Source organism: Caretta caretta, chromosome 6, assembly GCF_965140235.1.
Source record: "Caretta caretta isolate rCarCar2 chromosome 6, rCarCar1.hap1, whole genome shotgun sequence".
Taxonomy (NCBI): domain Eukaryota; kingdom Metazoa; phylum Chordata; order Testudines; family Cheloniidae; genus Caretta; species Caretta caretta.
Window position 1 is genome coordinate 23,447,413 of NC_134211.1, and position 16,521 is coordinate 23,463,933.

At 44.3% G+C, this 16,521-nt stretch overlaps 1 protein-coding gene across 17 annotated transcripts in view; it reads left to right on the plus strand.

The window, feature by feature from the left end:
- Window positions 1-16,521, plus strand: part of BRSK2 (BR serine/threonine kinase 2) — a 426,862-nt gene that overhangs the window by 349,741 nt on the left and 60,600 nt on the right. For all 17 annotated transcript variants that reach the window (XM_075129314.1, XM_075129315.1, XM_075129316.1 and 14 more), the window contains 4 exons: window positions 116-262; window positions 8,495-8,526; window positions 14,928-15,092; window positions 15,901-15,998. In XM_075129314.1, the coding sequence (XP_074985415.1) occupies window positions 116-262; window positions 8,495-8,526; window positions 14,928-15,092; window positions 15,901-15,998 (442 nt within the window). The remainder of the gene's footprint in view (window positions 1-115; window positions 263-8,494; window positions 8,527-14,927; window positions 15,093-15,900; window positions 15,999-16,521) is intronic.

The window sequence follows — 16,521 nt, forward strand, 5'->3', positions numbered from 1 at the left end:
CTTTTCTTTTCTTTTCTTTTCTTCAAATTGCTCAACTTTCCACCTTTCACCCTCTCCCATTCCTCTTTTCTCCTCTCTCCCACCCACCCACAATTCCTCCATCATATCCCTGCAGGGTGCCCTGCCATTTGATGACGACAACTTGCGGCAGTTGTTGGAGAAGGTGAAGCGGGGTGTGTTCCACATGCCACATTTCATCCCTCCGGACTGTCAGAACCTCTTGCGGGGGATGATTGAAGTGGATGCCTCGAAACGTCTCACGGTAAGAGGGTATTCACTGCAAATCATGTGATCGGTATGTTTTCAGGACTTTCTATCTATGTTTCTGTGTGTGGGATCCCCCCATCCTCTCTCCCTATATGTATTGTTGCACAATTAAAGTAACTCTCCACATTGCAGCTGCCCAAAGGCTCCTCTCCCTGAACCATGGATGAAGGGAGTGGATACAGGTTTGGGGAAGAAGCAGACTTCCTTCTCTTGCAAATGATGAGGGCATTTTAGTTTTGAATTGTTACTCTGCTTTGATTTTCCTTTGTATTGAAATGTGTACGTATTTACAATAAAACTCCCCTGCTGATGGCACTGCCAAGTGGTTGGTATATTTTGGAATCAGCCTTGGAACTCTGGCTCCTCAGCTTAGCAAACTGGGTTTGTCATAGAAGTGATGTACTATTAGAGGGCCAGGACTGCCCTTTCACCCCTTCCTGGTGTAAGGTCATCATCTCTTGCACTTCTGGGTGAAGCAATGGTTCATGCATTGTAGACTCATGAATCTCATGGTGCACTGCATTGTATCCTGGGTGCATTATAGTGTCCTCTGGCAGCCTGGATACCAGGTTCTTGGAACCATATCTTCTAGAGTCCTTATGCTTTGTGTGGTAGGCTGTGGTACCCTGTGCCCTGGACACATCATGTTGAGCCACCTGGGATTCTGCACCCAAGCTGAGTTCCACCACTCCCTCAGAGACCTTGCCCCCTGAATGCGTTGGAATGATCATGTCCGTCACTGATACCATGTTAATGTTTTGGGGTATTTTGAAAATTTAGCAATAACAATAATTTTGAAGAGCAAGATTGCTTGCTATTCAGTAGAGGTTTCTGGCTCTATGGGTATTCTGGCCTTTATAAATCACATTGTCAGTCCCCGGTGATGATTTTATACAGATTTACTAAGCTCGCAGATTCTGAGTGGGAGTATGTATAAAGAAATGCAAATTTAAAACTCCTCCTGGTTCTTCATTCTGCTAAAATATTTATAAATAAACTCTCCTCCGATCAGTGCTTGGCGCCTCTGCAGAGACTGCTAACAGCAGAATCAGTCTGCACTGGCTGCGATGATGGCTTTGGGAAGTAGACACCTGTCTGTTAGGAAGTAACGGAACTCCTCCTACCTCCAAATTCCTTACCAAACCAGGTCATGTTCCATTCGGTGAGCCAGAGGTGAAAAGCTTTGTATATTCTTACTCATATCCTTCCTGAGCCATCCTTGCCCTACAAATGAGTAAAGCAGGCCAAAAAATTTTCAAACAAAAATGTTCGTTTATTGAAACCAGGCCATTTTTCTAAAAAAAAAAAAAAAAAAAAAAAAAGTCTAACAAATTGTCAACATTTTTCATTTTGTGTGTGAATTTCATGCCTTTTTTCTATAATTTAATTGAAAGCATTATCAAAACGATAATCAAACCTATATTTTCAATAAAAATCGGGGGGGGGAACGGGGGGAGGGGAAATTGGAGGTTTTTTAACAGAAAAATGACTTGGTTAACACATTCAAACAAAAGCAATTTGGAAAGAGGATTTTTTTCCAAAAATAGGCATTTTTCAGCTGCATAAGGCCCTGATCCTGCAGCACTACAGGCAGTGGGAGCTTTGGCATAGAGAGGAAGGATGGCTCAGTGGTTACAATGCTAGCCTGAGACTTGGAAAACACAGCTTCAATTCCCCGCTCTTCCAGAGACTTCCTGTATTGCCTTGGGCATGTCACTTAGTCTCTCTGTGCTTCAGTTTTCTATCTGTAAAATGAGGATAACAGTACTTCCTTACTTCACAGGGGTGTTGTGAGGATAAATGCATTAAAGATAAGGCACTCAGATACTAAGGTAATGTAAATACCTGAGATAGATGGCATGCTATTCATTTAGGGATTGATCTGTCTAGTGTGTCTTTTGCATACAAAGATTACTAGCTTGTTTAGGAGTCCACCACAAAGCTGAACAGTTAAAATGTTCATACTTTCCTTATAAAGGAAATATTAAATAATGGACTCTCCAATCTAGCAGAGAAAGATATAACACAATATAACACAATCCAATGGCTGCAAGTTGAAGCTAGACAAACTCAGACTGGAAATAAGGTGTAAATTTTCACCAGTGTGGGTAATTAACCATTGGAACACCTTACCAAAGGTCATGGTGGATTCTCCATCATTAACAATTTTAAAATCCATATTGGATGTTTTTCTGAAAGTGATGGTCTAGGAATTGTTTGGGGGAAGTTCTCTATTCTGAGTTATACAGGTCAGGCTAGAGGGTCACAAAGTTCCCTTCTGGGCTTGGAATCTATGAAAAGGTCATGGTTCCAGTGAACTGAGGGTGATGAACCAGGTATCTGACACTAGACCCTCTTCAGTGTGTCAGGGCTTTAGGTTCACCTTTGAACCAAGCTCATTTTATAGGGCTGTCTCTGAATTTTCGGCATGATTTAATGCAGCAAAGCATATGCGATAAAGGAGGAAAAACGGTTAAAGTAATTCTGGAGTGACTCACTCCTCATCCTGATCAAAAAGCAAAGCTGCTATTTTCATTTTTCCATAGGAAAAAGCAAACAGGTCTGATGTACATTGATAGACGGTATCTTGAGGACAGGGAATAAGAATATGAAATGAATTTATTCAAGAGATAAAAGCTGCCAGGGGTGGGGGACACCACAGAGCTCTTCTTTATGGGACACAATCTGTATTTTCATTATTTTGGGGGCTCTCAATTTGCTGTCCCCACTGTCTGCTGATGGCACACTTGTCTTTCCATTGTGTTTGCATCTTCATCACTTAGACAGCCATATAAAAGGGATCTGTCTGTTTATTGCACTATGGCTAGGATGTCAATTTCATTCTAAGGAGAGAGCTGGATTCCATGTTAGTTGTGGTCCATGGAGCAACGTAGAAATGTAGGACTACGTGCTACCCCCAATTCACAGCAGATCTCCCACTCATGCCATGCCATATCAGCCAAGAATATGGCTGATATGTAGTAACAAATTTTGAAACTATTACTATTATTTATAATTTGTTCAGTACCTTAATGTCATATTCACCATTGCTCAGTGGGAAAATATGGTCACCCACAGGAGTGCAACTATTTTTGCCCTTTTTACCCCTTCTCTCTCTGTTTTGCTCCTTCTCCCTTATCTTCTGTCTCACTTCTTTTCTTCCCAATGCAGTTTCCTTCTGTACAGCAATTCCCACTTCGCACAGGGCTTCACACTCACTCCCTTCCCCATTCCATCTGCTAAAATGATCAACAACAAAAGACAGGTTTCAGAGTAGCAGCCGTGTTAGTCTGTATTCGCAAAAAGAAAAGAAGGACTTGTGGCACCTTAGAGACTCCTAACAACAAAAGAGTTAATGTTGACATTTAAACTGCCATCATTGGGCTGTAGCACCAAGTCCCCATTAGGATGAATGGAAGGTGGGGCAGTTCACATCTCTGAGATTTAGGAAGATATCACTGCCTGTTTACACACCCTTGAGCGGAGCTCTGGGCTGGGGATTGGGGTGCAGGAGCAGGAGCAAGGTGCAGGTTCCAGCCGGGAGGTGCTTACCACAGGCCGCTCCCGATTGGCAGTGCAGCGGGGCTCAAGCAGGCTGCCTGCCTGCCGTGGCCCCATGCTGCTCCCGGAAGCAGCTGGCTGCTGGCACGTCTCTGCGTGCAGCCCCTGAGGGGGGGAGGGGGCAGCGGGTCTCCTGCCAATGGGAGCTGCAGGGACGGGTGCTGGGGATGGCGGCAGCACGCGGAACTGCTTCACCGCTCCCTCCCTTCCCCCAGGGGCTGCACGCAGAGACATGCCAGCAGCCAGCCACTTCTGGGAGCGGCGTGTGGCCACGGCAGGCAGGCAGCCTGCCTGAGCCTACTGCGCCGCTGGACTTTTAGCGGCCTGGAGATTGCGATCGACTGGCCGAAGCTCCAGGATCAACAAGTCGATCGCGATCAATGGGTTGGTGACCACTGTTATAGATGGTCTCGTAGTTAAGTCACTGGGAAAGTCACTTTAATTTCTCTCTGCCTCAGGTCCCCATCTGTAAAGTGGGGGAATAATGATATTCCCTTTGTCTGTCTTGTTTATTTAGACTGCAAGTTTTTCAGGGCAGGGACTGACTGTGTGTGTATATACAGCACCTGGCACAGGAGGGTCCAGACCTTGGTCAGAATATCTAGGGCTTCCCTCTGCCCTCAGTTTGAGTTCTGTTTGTCCACGAAAACCCATATTTTAACGTGATACAACAGAGTAACGCTTGGGACATAAAGCTATTTTTGAATATAAAAGGGACTTGGTAAATGAGTTGGCCTATTAAAAGGGTCAGTTTACGGCACATCAAGGTTTGAAACTTTGCCTCCTTTGTGGCTGAGTCAGATTGGGAACTCTTGCACTAGCGCAAATTAGAGATGGGCCAAACCAGCAGCCCCCACCCCAAGATCCACAAACTTTTGGGAGTTCAGATTTGGATGAGAATTTTGCAGCTCTGGCCCGTCACTGACACTAAGGCAGTTGATGTGCTGAGCCGCTGCCTCTCACGCTGCCAATATTGTCTCATTGGTTCCTTCTGTCTGTATCCAGCTGTTGTCTCTTGTCTTGTACCTAGAGTATAAGCTCTTGGGGAGGACCTTGACTAGGGCTTCTAGGTGCTACTGCAGTACAAATAATCAGAATAATTAACTATGAGGGTGCATTTTTCTGTAAAGCTTTGGTATTGGGAAATCCCACCCCCTTCCCAGGGCCACCATTAAAGCATGAGGAAGCCTCCACTAGCTCTGTGAATGTAGAGGTTGTTTTTGTTGTTTTAGAGTTGGTTTCTTGCGGCAAGTGCCTGCAGTGGAGAGGAGATATGGGGACAGAGCATTTTTACAGCCTTCGTATAATGGCATTACATTCGGGGAAACCCCTGTGAGAACAGTGAGAAGATCCCTGTGGGAAGAGCTATTAAATGCTTTTGTCACTTAAATGCATTTAAACATTGTGTTTAAATGATGGCAGAAGGAGTGAGATAAACTCCCACTGTGGTTCACCCTCCCCTACACTGCATCCTAAAAAGCCTGCAGTCTTCTCCTTGTCAAAACCAATCGCCCTCCCATAACCCCTCCTGTCACTTTAATGCAGATGAAAAGTAACAACGCATTAATTAATTACCTTAAAAAAAAAAAGGCAGTGAAGATGTTGGCATCAGCAAGCACACTTGTATGGTATCATAATAACAATTCAATGCAAATCAGAATAGCGATTGTTTTTGTAAAGCACCTTTCATGCTTGGAAAAAAGAAGAGGAGTACCTGTGGCACCTTAGCGACTAGGTGCCGCAAGTACTCCTCTTCTTTTTGCGAATACAGACGAACACGGCTGCTACTCTGAAACCTTTCATATTCGGGGTATCCCAAAGTGCTTTACAATAATTATTTCAATATGGGCAGCGCTGCAGTTGTGTGGACAAACAGCAGCCATTGTGCGCTCAGTGATAGCTCTCACACAGTTTTGGATCTGTTTTTATGGCAAATGCAAAGTGCTGTGGGATCTTTACCTTATATTGGAATGGCTAGCAGAGCAGACCTCTGTTTAATGTCTCATCTGAAGGTCCTCTTACCGGGACATGAACTTGTGACCCCCTCTGACTGGGAAACTGAAGTGATGTTGCTGGAGCCATACTGACATGTCTGCTTAGCACAGCCACCCGAGGACAACAGAGACAGAAAGGCCTGTAAAAGAAACAGGCATGAAAGAGACTTGAACATATCTTAGCCACATCATCTGCCTTCCGTCTGAAATTATTAATAGCTACCCGTTCCCTAGGGTGTATATTATGTACTGGTAGAGTATATGCATCCTGTGGGAGTCATCCATGTGAGATGGCAGCTGTTGCAACAATGTAAATGGGACTTGTACAACAGGGCCTTCTATAAGTATACATGGTGATTGGCCATGTTAAATCCTTGCTGTGGAGCTCTGGGAGGGAAATAGGAAACAGGGAAGGTGTACAAACTGAACTGTCTTTTTAGTCTGTGTTTGTACAGGACAGAGGGGTCCTGGATCAGTTCTGGAGCTTCTAGGCACTGCTGTAATACTAACAGTAAACATTAATTAATACATACGGCTATCTTCTAGATATCTTCTATCTTCTATCTCCCCTGGCTAAGAACCCATGGTCTAGAACATGGTGGTGTGTATGAATTAATTAATTCGGGGGGCAGCTCCCAAATAGGTATCAGGATGTCATGACCCTGCCCTTACCAAAGGCTAAATGGGAGAGGATTTTTGGTGAAGGGGACATAGTATGGAAAAGGTTGAAAGCCACTACTGTTAAGTGCACATCACCTACTCCAACATAACAGGAGGAACAAACATGACTCTTCTCCTTTTTGAGCCCAAACACCTGAGCTCCAGTGATTGAAAAACTCCAGGTGATAAGTGGAGGCAGACTCACCTACTCTTCTCGCTGTCACACCGGCATGGCTGCTGCTTCTGCTCTGTGGTGGTGAAAGGGAGAATGGGGAATCCAGTTGGAACCTTTTGTGTGAAGGTGGTATTCGCTGGTTAGAAGGAGCAGGCTTAACCCTTCCTTTCTCAATTCTAAAGAAGGTCATTCATCTCTCTTAGCTACTCTTCCACCCTCCCGTCAACTGCGTTTCTTTCTTGTCCTCAGATTCTAGGAAAACCCCTGTCACACTTAACAAACCCTCTCGTACACAGTCAGCCTGTGCTCTGCTGGGCTTTCCAGGGCGAGGAGCCATTGTTATATAACATACAAAAACCTCGGTTTCCTCTTTCTCTCTCTCTGTCAGTCTCCTTCTCTCTGTCTCCAAGCATCTGTCTGTCCCTCTCTCTCTTTGGCTTGCCAGTTCTCATTAGCCTGGAAATGAAGTGGAAAGTAATAAGGGCAGGACAGCTGTCTCCGTTCTTGCTGACCGGTTTAATGGGCCTCTGATTTCATCTTATAGACATTATGTGAGCTTCCTTCCAGCTCTCCCCTGCCTCTCACTGATACTCTGCTGGAGCCCATGAGTGTACAGGGCACACATATGCGCACACACAGACACACACACACAAAGGTTCCTCATGTGGTACAGTCTTTTGGCATCTGCAAATGGTCTTTTCCTGCTAGGATGCTGCTGCAGACACACAAGCTTAGATTTGCTGTAGGGGTATATCTGAGCAGGGCTTGTTCTCTCTGTTGATTAGGGAGAAGGGTTCAACACTTCACTTCTGGAAGAGTGACTTTTTCCTGTGCTCGGAAAAAATGTAGGCACCACAAAACAGCCCCTGGGGCCTGTCTTCTGTAGGCAGACGTCCCTACTCTCAAACTTTGGTAACTGGCCAGTCCTCCACTGTATTTATCATTGTCTGTCCAGCACCACAGTCACAGCAACCACTGTCTCACCATTCCCCTGGATGTAGCATGTAGAGAAGGGTCCCTGACTGCAGTGGAAATGGTGTTGCGGGACCCAAGTCCAGCAGAGGAGATTGGAGTCTGGAAGACTTGTGCAGGGGCACTAAATTATATTACTATAAACTCACTCCACTTTGCCTTGATGAAGCTGTTATAATGAACAAATGTGGCCCACCTGGAGTGGGCCTTGATGGTAATCAAGCTGCACAAATCTCACATTGCCTTCACTTTACTTACCTTTGTGAACATATCTCTTGTCTCAAAGAAAAAACAAATCCTAGAAGAAAAGAAGCTGGGGTTTGGAGTGTCATCACCATCCTGTAGGCAGGCATATGATGTCGATAGCAGGTTTTGGCTGACTTCAATTGGATTATGCGCCTCTTAGCTTATTTTTCAGAGCACTTGCCTGTAAACCTAGTGGAAGCTGGGTTCTACACCCACCCTGTGGATCAGTCATTATGGCCTGTGTGCCTCCCTACATTTCAGGAGATACATTATGGCCTCCCTGTGACTGTGTCTATATCTATTTTAAAAAATAAACTTTATACCAGTGCCTGGTGATTCCTGCTCCTTTGTTCTTGGTGCCCCAAGCGACAGGCCCGTTTGGAATTGGGCAGGTGAGCCAGCAGATGCTTTGTATGCAGTGTAAAACTCCCATCATTTGGGTGCAGTAAGATAATTGCACCAGGGCATCACAGCTGAGATTCATACTTCTGGACTCTGAGGAGGGTGACCGAAGCCCAGCTACAGGCAACCCGCATATTTGGTTGCTTTATGCAGTTTTCCTGTTTTTTGCTTTTTGTTTTTTTGCTGTACTAACTCCTTGTTTTCTCTTTCTTTGTAGCTAGAACACATTCAGAAACACATATGGTATATGTAAGTAACATTTTTAAAAATCTTATTTACTGTCTTCAATATTAGTGCTGTTACAGGGAGCTGGTAATCTAGAAATCTATGAAATGGATTGACTTGAAATCTGTGAAATGGATTGACTTGGATGATATGAAAACAGCTTCCATACAGGCATAGGCCAGGAGGTAAATGAGGGAACATCCAGTGAAGATGAAGTTTTAGCCTATGCAGTGAATACAGTCTCTGTATGTAGATTCAGGCTAGGGACTCTCATATACAGGAAAAACCTGTGTGACAATAGTTTGAAATGGGCCCTGTTTAACTGTCTGCCACTTTCCATACCAACAAATTGCTGGTTTTTTTCTGAATGCACTGTGTCTGAGAGGGTAATTCCTGGGTGAACAGCAAGGGATTAGTAGACACACTTACCTGGATACCCAAGTAACTGCAGGGAATCCCTAGCAAAATCTTAGTAAAACCCTCTTGACAGGCAGACTTTCATGGGTTCCTCTCTGGCATTTGTGGCTTTTCTCCAAATAGGGGGAATAATAAGAGACATTATTAGAAAATAAGCTTTTGTAAACAATCACCTTCTACTTCATAGGCCTTCTTCCCCCTTCTTTACACTGAATTAAGAGGCTGGCTTATGACCTCATAACCTGCTGATGAGCGATAGTTCCATGGCTTGACTGACAGCAGCAGTCTCACGCCATGGAAAAAGAAGTCTATAAGAAAAGTCCATTCCCTTCTCATGATCTGAGTGCGTGGAAGACTGTTGGCTTTTTAAAGTGACCTTGCATTTTTGTATAACTCTAATAGTCCTTCATGAAACACTGATAAATAGGACTTTTTCTTTTTACTGATGATATCCCAGTGAGACTAAAAATAATCCTTTGCAAGTGATAAACAAGAAGGTGGTGCTTTGTTACACACCTCTGGGAGGTCAGCACATCTGGAAGTTCCTTGTGGGTATGCTATAGAAAGCTAGGTCTTGATAGCCTTGCCACCACTGCTTACGAGATGTTTTGTAGGATGCTGTTTATTGTTCCTGTCATTCATTTTATTTTTTAAGCCTTTCGCCAGGAGACAGCCTCTTAATGATTTTTCCTATGATTTTATTGTATGGGCATTATTCATGCACTGGGCTTAGTTGACTTCCATGGGAGTTGAGGATGTTCAGCAATCTGCAGGATCACATGTTTTGTTGCTAGCTGGCCTGAAATGGTGTAGCACTGTGTCCACAGCTTTTTCAAGCTCTCTGGAGTCGTCAGTTGACACGATGCTTTTTTAATATCCAGGAAGATTTTGGGTTTTATAACCGAAAGTTGGTTTGTTTGTTTGTTTGAAACCCTCACTGATGATCGTAGGCCAAATTGAAAAAAGAATTTAGTGTTATTCTCCCACGCTGTGTCCCCAAGCCAAATCCCACCCCCTGAGATTCCAAACTAAAATGTTGCTTGCGATTGATTGTGCAGATGTTCATAATATGATCATCCTACTTGTTTCTGGCATGCTCTGTATGGAATGACATTAGCTGATTGACATCCCTTTTCCTTCTTTCTTGCATGCTTGGATCTGAAATGAAAGTCTTAGGAGTTAAATTAAATTTTTATGATCATTTATATTTTCATAGTAAAGCGTAAGTGTTAACTCCCCACTGAGATTTAAACTGTTCATACCTCACGAATCTATCGTTTCAGATTATCTGCGCACTCAGAAAGATAACACTGCATCACTTTAAATAAGAGTCACAGTTTCAAGGTTTTACTTTGCAGCCTTAAAAGTTAGGCTATTTTCTTTTTCAATGAGGGCCCAATTCTCCACTAACTTGCACCTAATGTAGTCATTTTCACCTGTGTAAATGGAGCATAAAACTCTACCATTCTGATCGGGCAGCGTTTAATGTCCTCTTTGCACTCACTTTGCATGGTCTATCGATGCTAACAAGAAGAGAGTGGCTGTAGACAGAATTGTGTAAAGACCACAAGCTTTGCGAAGCACTTTAAGCTTCTATCCATTTGATTTAATGCACATTACGATCCAATATAAAACCTTTATTCACGGCCATGGATAGTTTAAGATTGCCGATGAATAACTTGAAACTTGTACTCAGTGCTTGAGAAGCGGTTTCACTTAATTCTTGAAATGGATACTCATGGTCATGTTAATCTATGAAAAACATTTACTTGTAGTTAAGAATAATCATGCACCTGCACGTGTAGACAGACAGACAGACAGACAGAGAGAGAGAGACACACACACACACACACATATGCCCTGAAAGTTCCTGGAGCACAAGCTCCTTCAAAAGAAAGTACCCACTCACCAAGCTGTCACATATTGGTCCAACTTGCCTCCTACTATGTGATAGTCTATGTGATAGTCAACGGACTCAAGTGTAGGTTTCAGAGGGTTTTTTTTTTTAATTGAGATACGTTTTCCAAAATGCAGCTAGATTTTGTGACAGAAGATTTTTGACCCAGAACATAGCTTGCCGAAAATCAGCAGATGAGCATCATTCTTTTCACCTTTGCCAATAAACCAAATGGATGGATGAGATGAGCTATCATGGCACACCCAGAGCTGCAGAATCCTGTAACACTTTGTCGGCTACTTCCTGGCTGAGAAGGTGCTAGGTTTACTTAAAAAAAATGGGAAAATAATGGTACTAATTCTGATTTGATTAGCACCTGCATAATTCCACTGAGTTTACAAAGGAGTAAGTGAGATCTGAATCAAACTCACTGTGCGTATCAGTGAGATACAAGTTAGAAAATTTGTGAGAAGGTTTAAAAAGCCTACCATGAGTTGGAATCATGTCCATTGCATGTACCATCACTCATAAGGGTGGAAGTATTTGTAAAGCAGCATTACATTCAACTGGTCTTTTAAAAAATATGTGCAATTTATAGCAGTCATCCTGTGACATGGTTTGACATGCACGTGAGCTGAAGTGCAACAAAATTTGTCATTTGCTCCAGACGGGGAGGAGAACAGACAGTATGGTAATGCCAATCATAGCACAGAGCTGGTGATTTTCATTACCTGAAGCAGTGAAAGCCTTGCAGGTGATGTTCAGTTTCATCATAGATTTTTTATTTACTTCATGAAGGAGTCTGAAAGTCTATGAGTACATATACAGCCTGACTTTGTCTGATCATGATCATGTTCAGGTCACAAGGAGAGGGCATTCCACAGTGCACAAAAGATAACCACCAGTGCTCTGTAGGCATGGCTCATTGCCTGCCATAAACTCTAATGTAAATGAAGATTTGCGATGGCACGCTGCAACAGATTAGGGATCCTAGCTGGAAATGCAAATTCTCCGGTGATTCTGAAAAATATTCATTTCTTTTTCATCCCTGTTAATTACACTGAGGTTATCTGCTTGTAATACAATGAATGTTTAACTGAGCCAATCCTAACAGTAAGGAACTTCAGGCAGATGAAACAAAAGCCACAGCTGCCTAAGAGCTCAGTCCTGCAGGCACCTACTACTGGGTATAGGACTTGATCCCACATAGCTCACTGAAGTCAATGGCAAAATTTTCATTGACTTTAATGGTTGTGGGTCAGAGACACAGTGCTTACTTATTTACTGCTCGAGGGCTAGATTCTGATAACCCTTCCGCTCCTTGGACAATGACTTACTCCAGGAGTAGTCCCATTGAAATGATTGGGACCGCTCATGGAGTAAGGTATTACTCAACATGAGCAGGTGTATCAGAATCTGAGGATCAGAATTCTGGTACCCTTAGTCATGCTGAGGAGTACCTTACTCCACAAATAATCCCATTGACTTCCAAAGGATTTTTAGGTGGAGTAGGACTCTACTCAGCCAGAGGAACGGGGTCAGAATCTGACCCTGAATGAGTAGTCTCCATGAAGTCTGATCCTATTTACACCAGTGAAAATCCAGAGGGCAAGATTCTGCTTCCTTTACTTGTGTTAAGTAGTCCCTTATTCCACAGAGAGAGCCACTGAAATAAATGGGACTACTCAATGTAAAGGATATAGAATCTGGTCCACGTTGATTTAGCATTATGCTGTATCTGTCCCCAGTGAAACTACTGATGGTAGTAAGTATTACGGGCTAGATGGTGACACCCTTACTCACACGGCTTACTCACCTCTGTTTGACTTCATTGACTCACAGAGTAGCCCCCCATTGACAGTCCCATTGACTTCACTGGGATTATTTGAGTAACGGCTCACTCACGTGAGTAGAGGCTTCACAACCCGGCAGTAAACACTTGCAGGATTAAGCCTTGAGTGTGTTTTGTGTAAACTGGCTTTACCTGTATCTGCTGCACTGCATCTGTTGAGTACTCTTTTTCCAAGGTTAAAAATGGTTACACCAAGATGGGAGAGAGAGTAAGAATCCCTAGGAAGTCTTTCCAGGTGCGTCCAATGATCTACGGTAACACCTCCAGTCTGTGAACCACTGCAGAGGATACATCTTTGAAATGAATTTTAGCCACCTCAATGGGCTGGATTGGCACCTTACCACTTGCACTGACCAAGGTGCAGTGCGTAGCTGCACTGCCCCAGCACACAACAGAGGCTGAATTGTGGCTCTGAGTCTCACAGTTCAGTCTCTGCTTTGCCCTTGCTCCCTGCGGGGAAGTAAGTTGTACCTGCCCTTTTCCTGGCACAGCTTGCTCCCTACTCAGCGCTGTGTTCTGCTGCTCTGGCTGGTGCCTGGAGGAGTGGAACCTCTCTCCACTCACCTGTTCGGCCCTACCATGGCTGCCATCTCCTGTGCATTGTGACCTGCAATGGAGGTAGCCCATCCAGGGACTAAGCGTGCACCTGCCCCCCCCCCCATCCCTCTCCTGTGTAGATGCATGGATCAGCACAAGCCTAGAATGGGTTAAATTGCGTGACTATTTGTAGAACATGTTTGGATTATTTCCTCTAACATCAAAGGGAAAATTCTGCCCACGACTCCACATGCTGCAAAGGGCACGGAGGGACATTTGGTGCAGGTTCCTGTAGCCCACAATGGGGAGTCTGTGCCACATGTGAATCCACTGCCCATGTCCCTCCTCTGCATAAGGAAGGGAGACCACCATACAAAAAGGCTACTATAGACCTCAGGCTGCTATGGCATCCATAGAGCCTCTCAAGAAGGTTCAGGATCTTTCCCTGCCCAACTCCTGCAAGAACCCCAGCACCAAGTCCATCTGTCTGAGCTTGGTGCAGGTTGCAGGATTCGATGCCCTGTGAATGAACTCAAAGGATGCTCGATGTGCTTGCACTTTATATTATTCAGTCTCCTGGATCTGGAATGAAACCTTGGCGTGTTATGTATAGCCAGAGTTTTTTGTTGCAGTGAATAATCAATATTTCCTGCTTCTAGTGAATGAAATGAGGCAATTATGTAAGAAGCTTGTTTTAGTCACCTTTTAAAAAATGTTGTGCTTCTCTTACTGATTGCTTTTGTATTCCCAGCTCTGCCACTGACCAGCTGTCTGACCTTGGGCAAGTCCTTTGGGCCAGAATTTTCAAATGTGGGTGTCTAAACATAGGTGTCTAGCAGTACGTCTACACAGCAATAAAACATTTGTGGCTGGCCCGTATCCCTTGACTCGGGCTCACGGGGCTCGGGCAGTAGGCTATAAACTTGCAGTTAGATGTTCAGGCTCAGGCTGGAGACTGGACTCTGAGATCCCATGAGGGGATCGTGTCCCAGAGCCCAGGCTCCAGCCTAAGACTGAATGTGTTCACTGCAATTTTATAGCCTTGCAAGCCCAAGTCAGCTGACACAGGCCAGCTGAGGGTTTTTTATTGCAGTGTAGACACACCCTAAGAGTGTATTTAGGCACCTAAATAAAGAGCATGGTTTTTAGAAAGTGCCTAGCACCTTCCTCTAAAAATCAGGCCTATTTAAGATTTCTCAGGTTGGGCACCAGAAAATTGAGGTATCCCAAATCACTTTAGAAAGTTTGGACCCCTATAGGACTGCTCTGAAGCTCATCTCTGTTAAAATTAGGGATGGGTGATATCAACTTCTTCACAGTTCAAACTTTGGGAGGAAATTGTTCAACTTCACTTAGCCCAAGGTCTGATCTGCTCATGACACAGCAGCACCTCTAAGTGGAGTGATTTATAACTGTATGGTATCAGGACGCTAAGCAGCTGATAGTTCTTTTAGGGTTGGTACGATGGGAGCTCTTACTGCCTTTCTGCCCAAACAGAGAAGTTTCTCATTAAAGGCCCAATCCTGCAAGATGCTGATTACTCTCAGCTCCCATTGAATGTGTTCTGAAGGAAATTTCTCTCTGCCTTGCAAGGCCAGACTTCTCAATGGAATGTTGACACTCTTTTTCCATCTGTTGTTTTCGCCTCTGTCTCAGAGCAAGGGTTTCACTTGTTGTTCACCTCTCTCTGTCTGTCTCTGTCTCTTTCTCTCTCAATTGCAGAGGGGGTAAAAATGAACCAGAACCAGAGCAACCAATTCCTCGAAAGGTGCAGATTCGTTCTCTCCCTTCCCTGGAGGACATTGATCCAGACGTGTTAGACAGCATGCACTCCTTAGGCTGTTTCCGCGACCGAAATAAACTCTTACAGGACCTGTTGTCGGAAGAGTAAGCAATCACTCAATCTTAACATCGGTTTGGTGTCGGAGGGTTAGAGGGGATTACCAATGGGATATGGAGCCTTTTACTTCTAGAGCACAGATACGAACATGGCCCCGACTGGGAGGGACTGAAAGTCATTTCTCCTGCCCTGGCTGTTCAGTGGAAATGAGTTGGGAGGAAGGGGGAGGTCTCAGTGTACTCCTTAAAGCATAGGTGCCCCCTTATCACATAAATTACCATTGCAACCGGCATCCTTGTTAGGGAGATATGGCGGGTAGAATTACCTCTCTCAACCTCCATAGTTGATCTCTGCAGGTGAGGACTCACCTGCATGGGCAGGACAGCATAGGGAATTCGCACTGTTACTGCCTGCGCTATGCCTGCATCTGTTGGTAAATAAAATACTTCAGTTTCCAGAGCTCTGCCAGCTTTCCTAAGTGTTATGAGGGGTCGTCTAGTGGGCAACAGACTAGGATCCAGGAGATCTATCTTCAGTTCCTGACTCAGACACAAACTTCCTGTCCGGGCTTGGGCCATTCACTTATATTTACCCTGTGCCTCAGTTCCTCGTCTGTAAAATGGTGGTACATCTGCCTTCCTCAGCGGGGCCTTGGGAGGATCAAATCTATTGATGTTGTCAAGGCACTCAGATACTATGGTGCCGGGGGCCAGATAAGGAAAGAGATCATTAGATTTGGGTTATTTAGAACATTTGTAACTATTGTGTTTGATGGGGGAAGGGTAATCTGCATTTTTTTTCTCTGTGGCATCTGCAGCAAGTTAGAAGGTTTCTTCCTTCATTTATTGTTTTCAGAGAAAACCAAGAGAAAATGATTTATTTTCTTCTCCTTGATCGGAAAGAGAGGTATCCCAGTCATGAGGATGAGGACCTGCCCCCTCGGAATGAAATAGGTATTTCAAACATGGTCCCAGTCATTTTTGACCCATTTCAGTCTGTCCCTCTTGGCTTTATCTTCCTACTGTTGGCATTCGCCCTCCCCTTTCCCACTGAAACAGGATACGATAGTACAAATGTTCTGTGAGGCTCCAGCAACCTGGGGAAGTCAGCTCTGCTGTTGAGCTAAACGTAAAGGGTCTGCTTCTCAGCTACACTAAGGCCCTTTTACACCTCTCTGGCAGTGTAACAGGCCTTCGTATTTACTTTACACTGCCAATGTGGTGTAAAGGAGCTTTAGTTAACTGAGAATTCAGAGCACAGACTAGAGTTTAGACCATCTCCATCATTTGAAATGTAAGCACAGAAAGAGGGGCAGTTAATCAATGAGACATGGTATCTTTTTCTGCTCAGTATCTGGTCCCTTAGGTCCCAGTCTTCTCTAGGCTTAGTTTTACACGTGCAGGTATCCCCAGTAAAGTCAATAGAATTGCTCACATGTGTACAGGTAAGTATGCAGGATCAGGGTCTTTCAAGGAA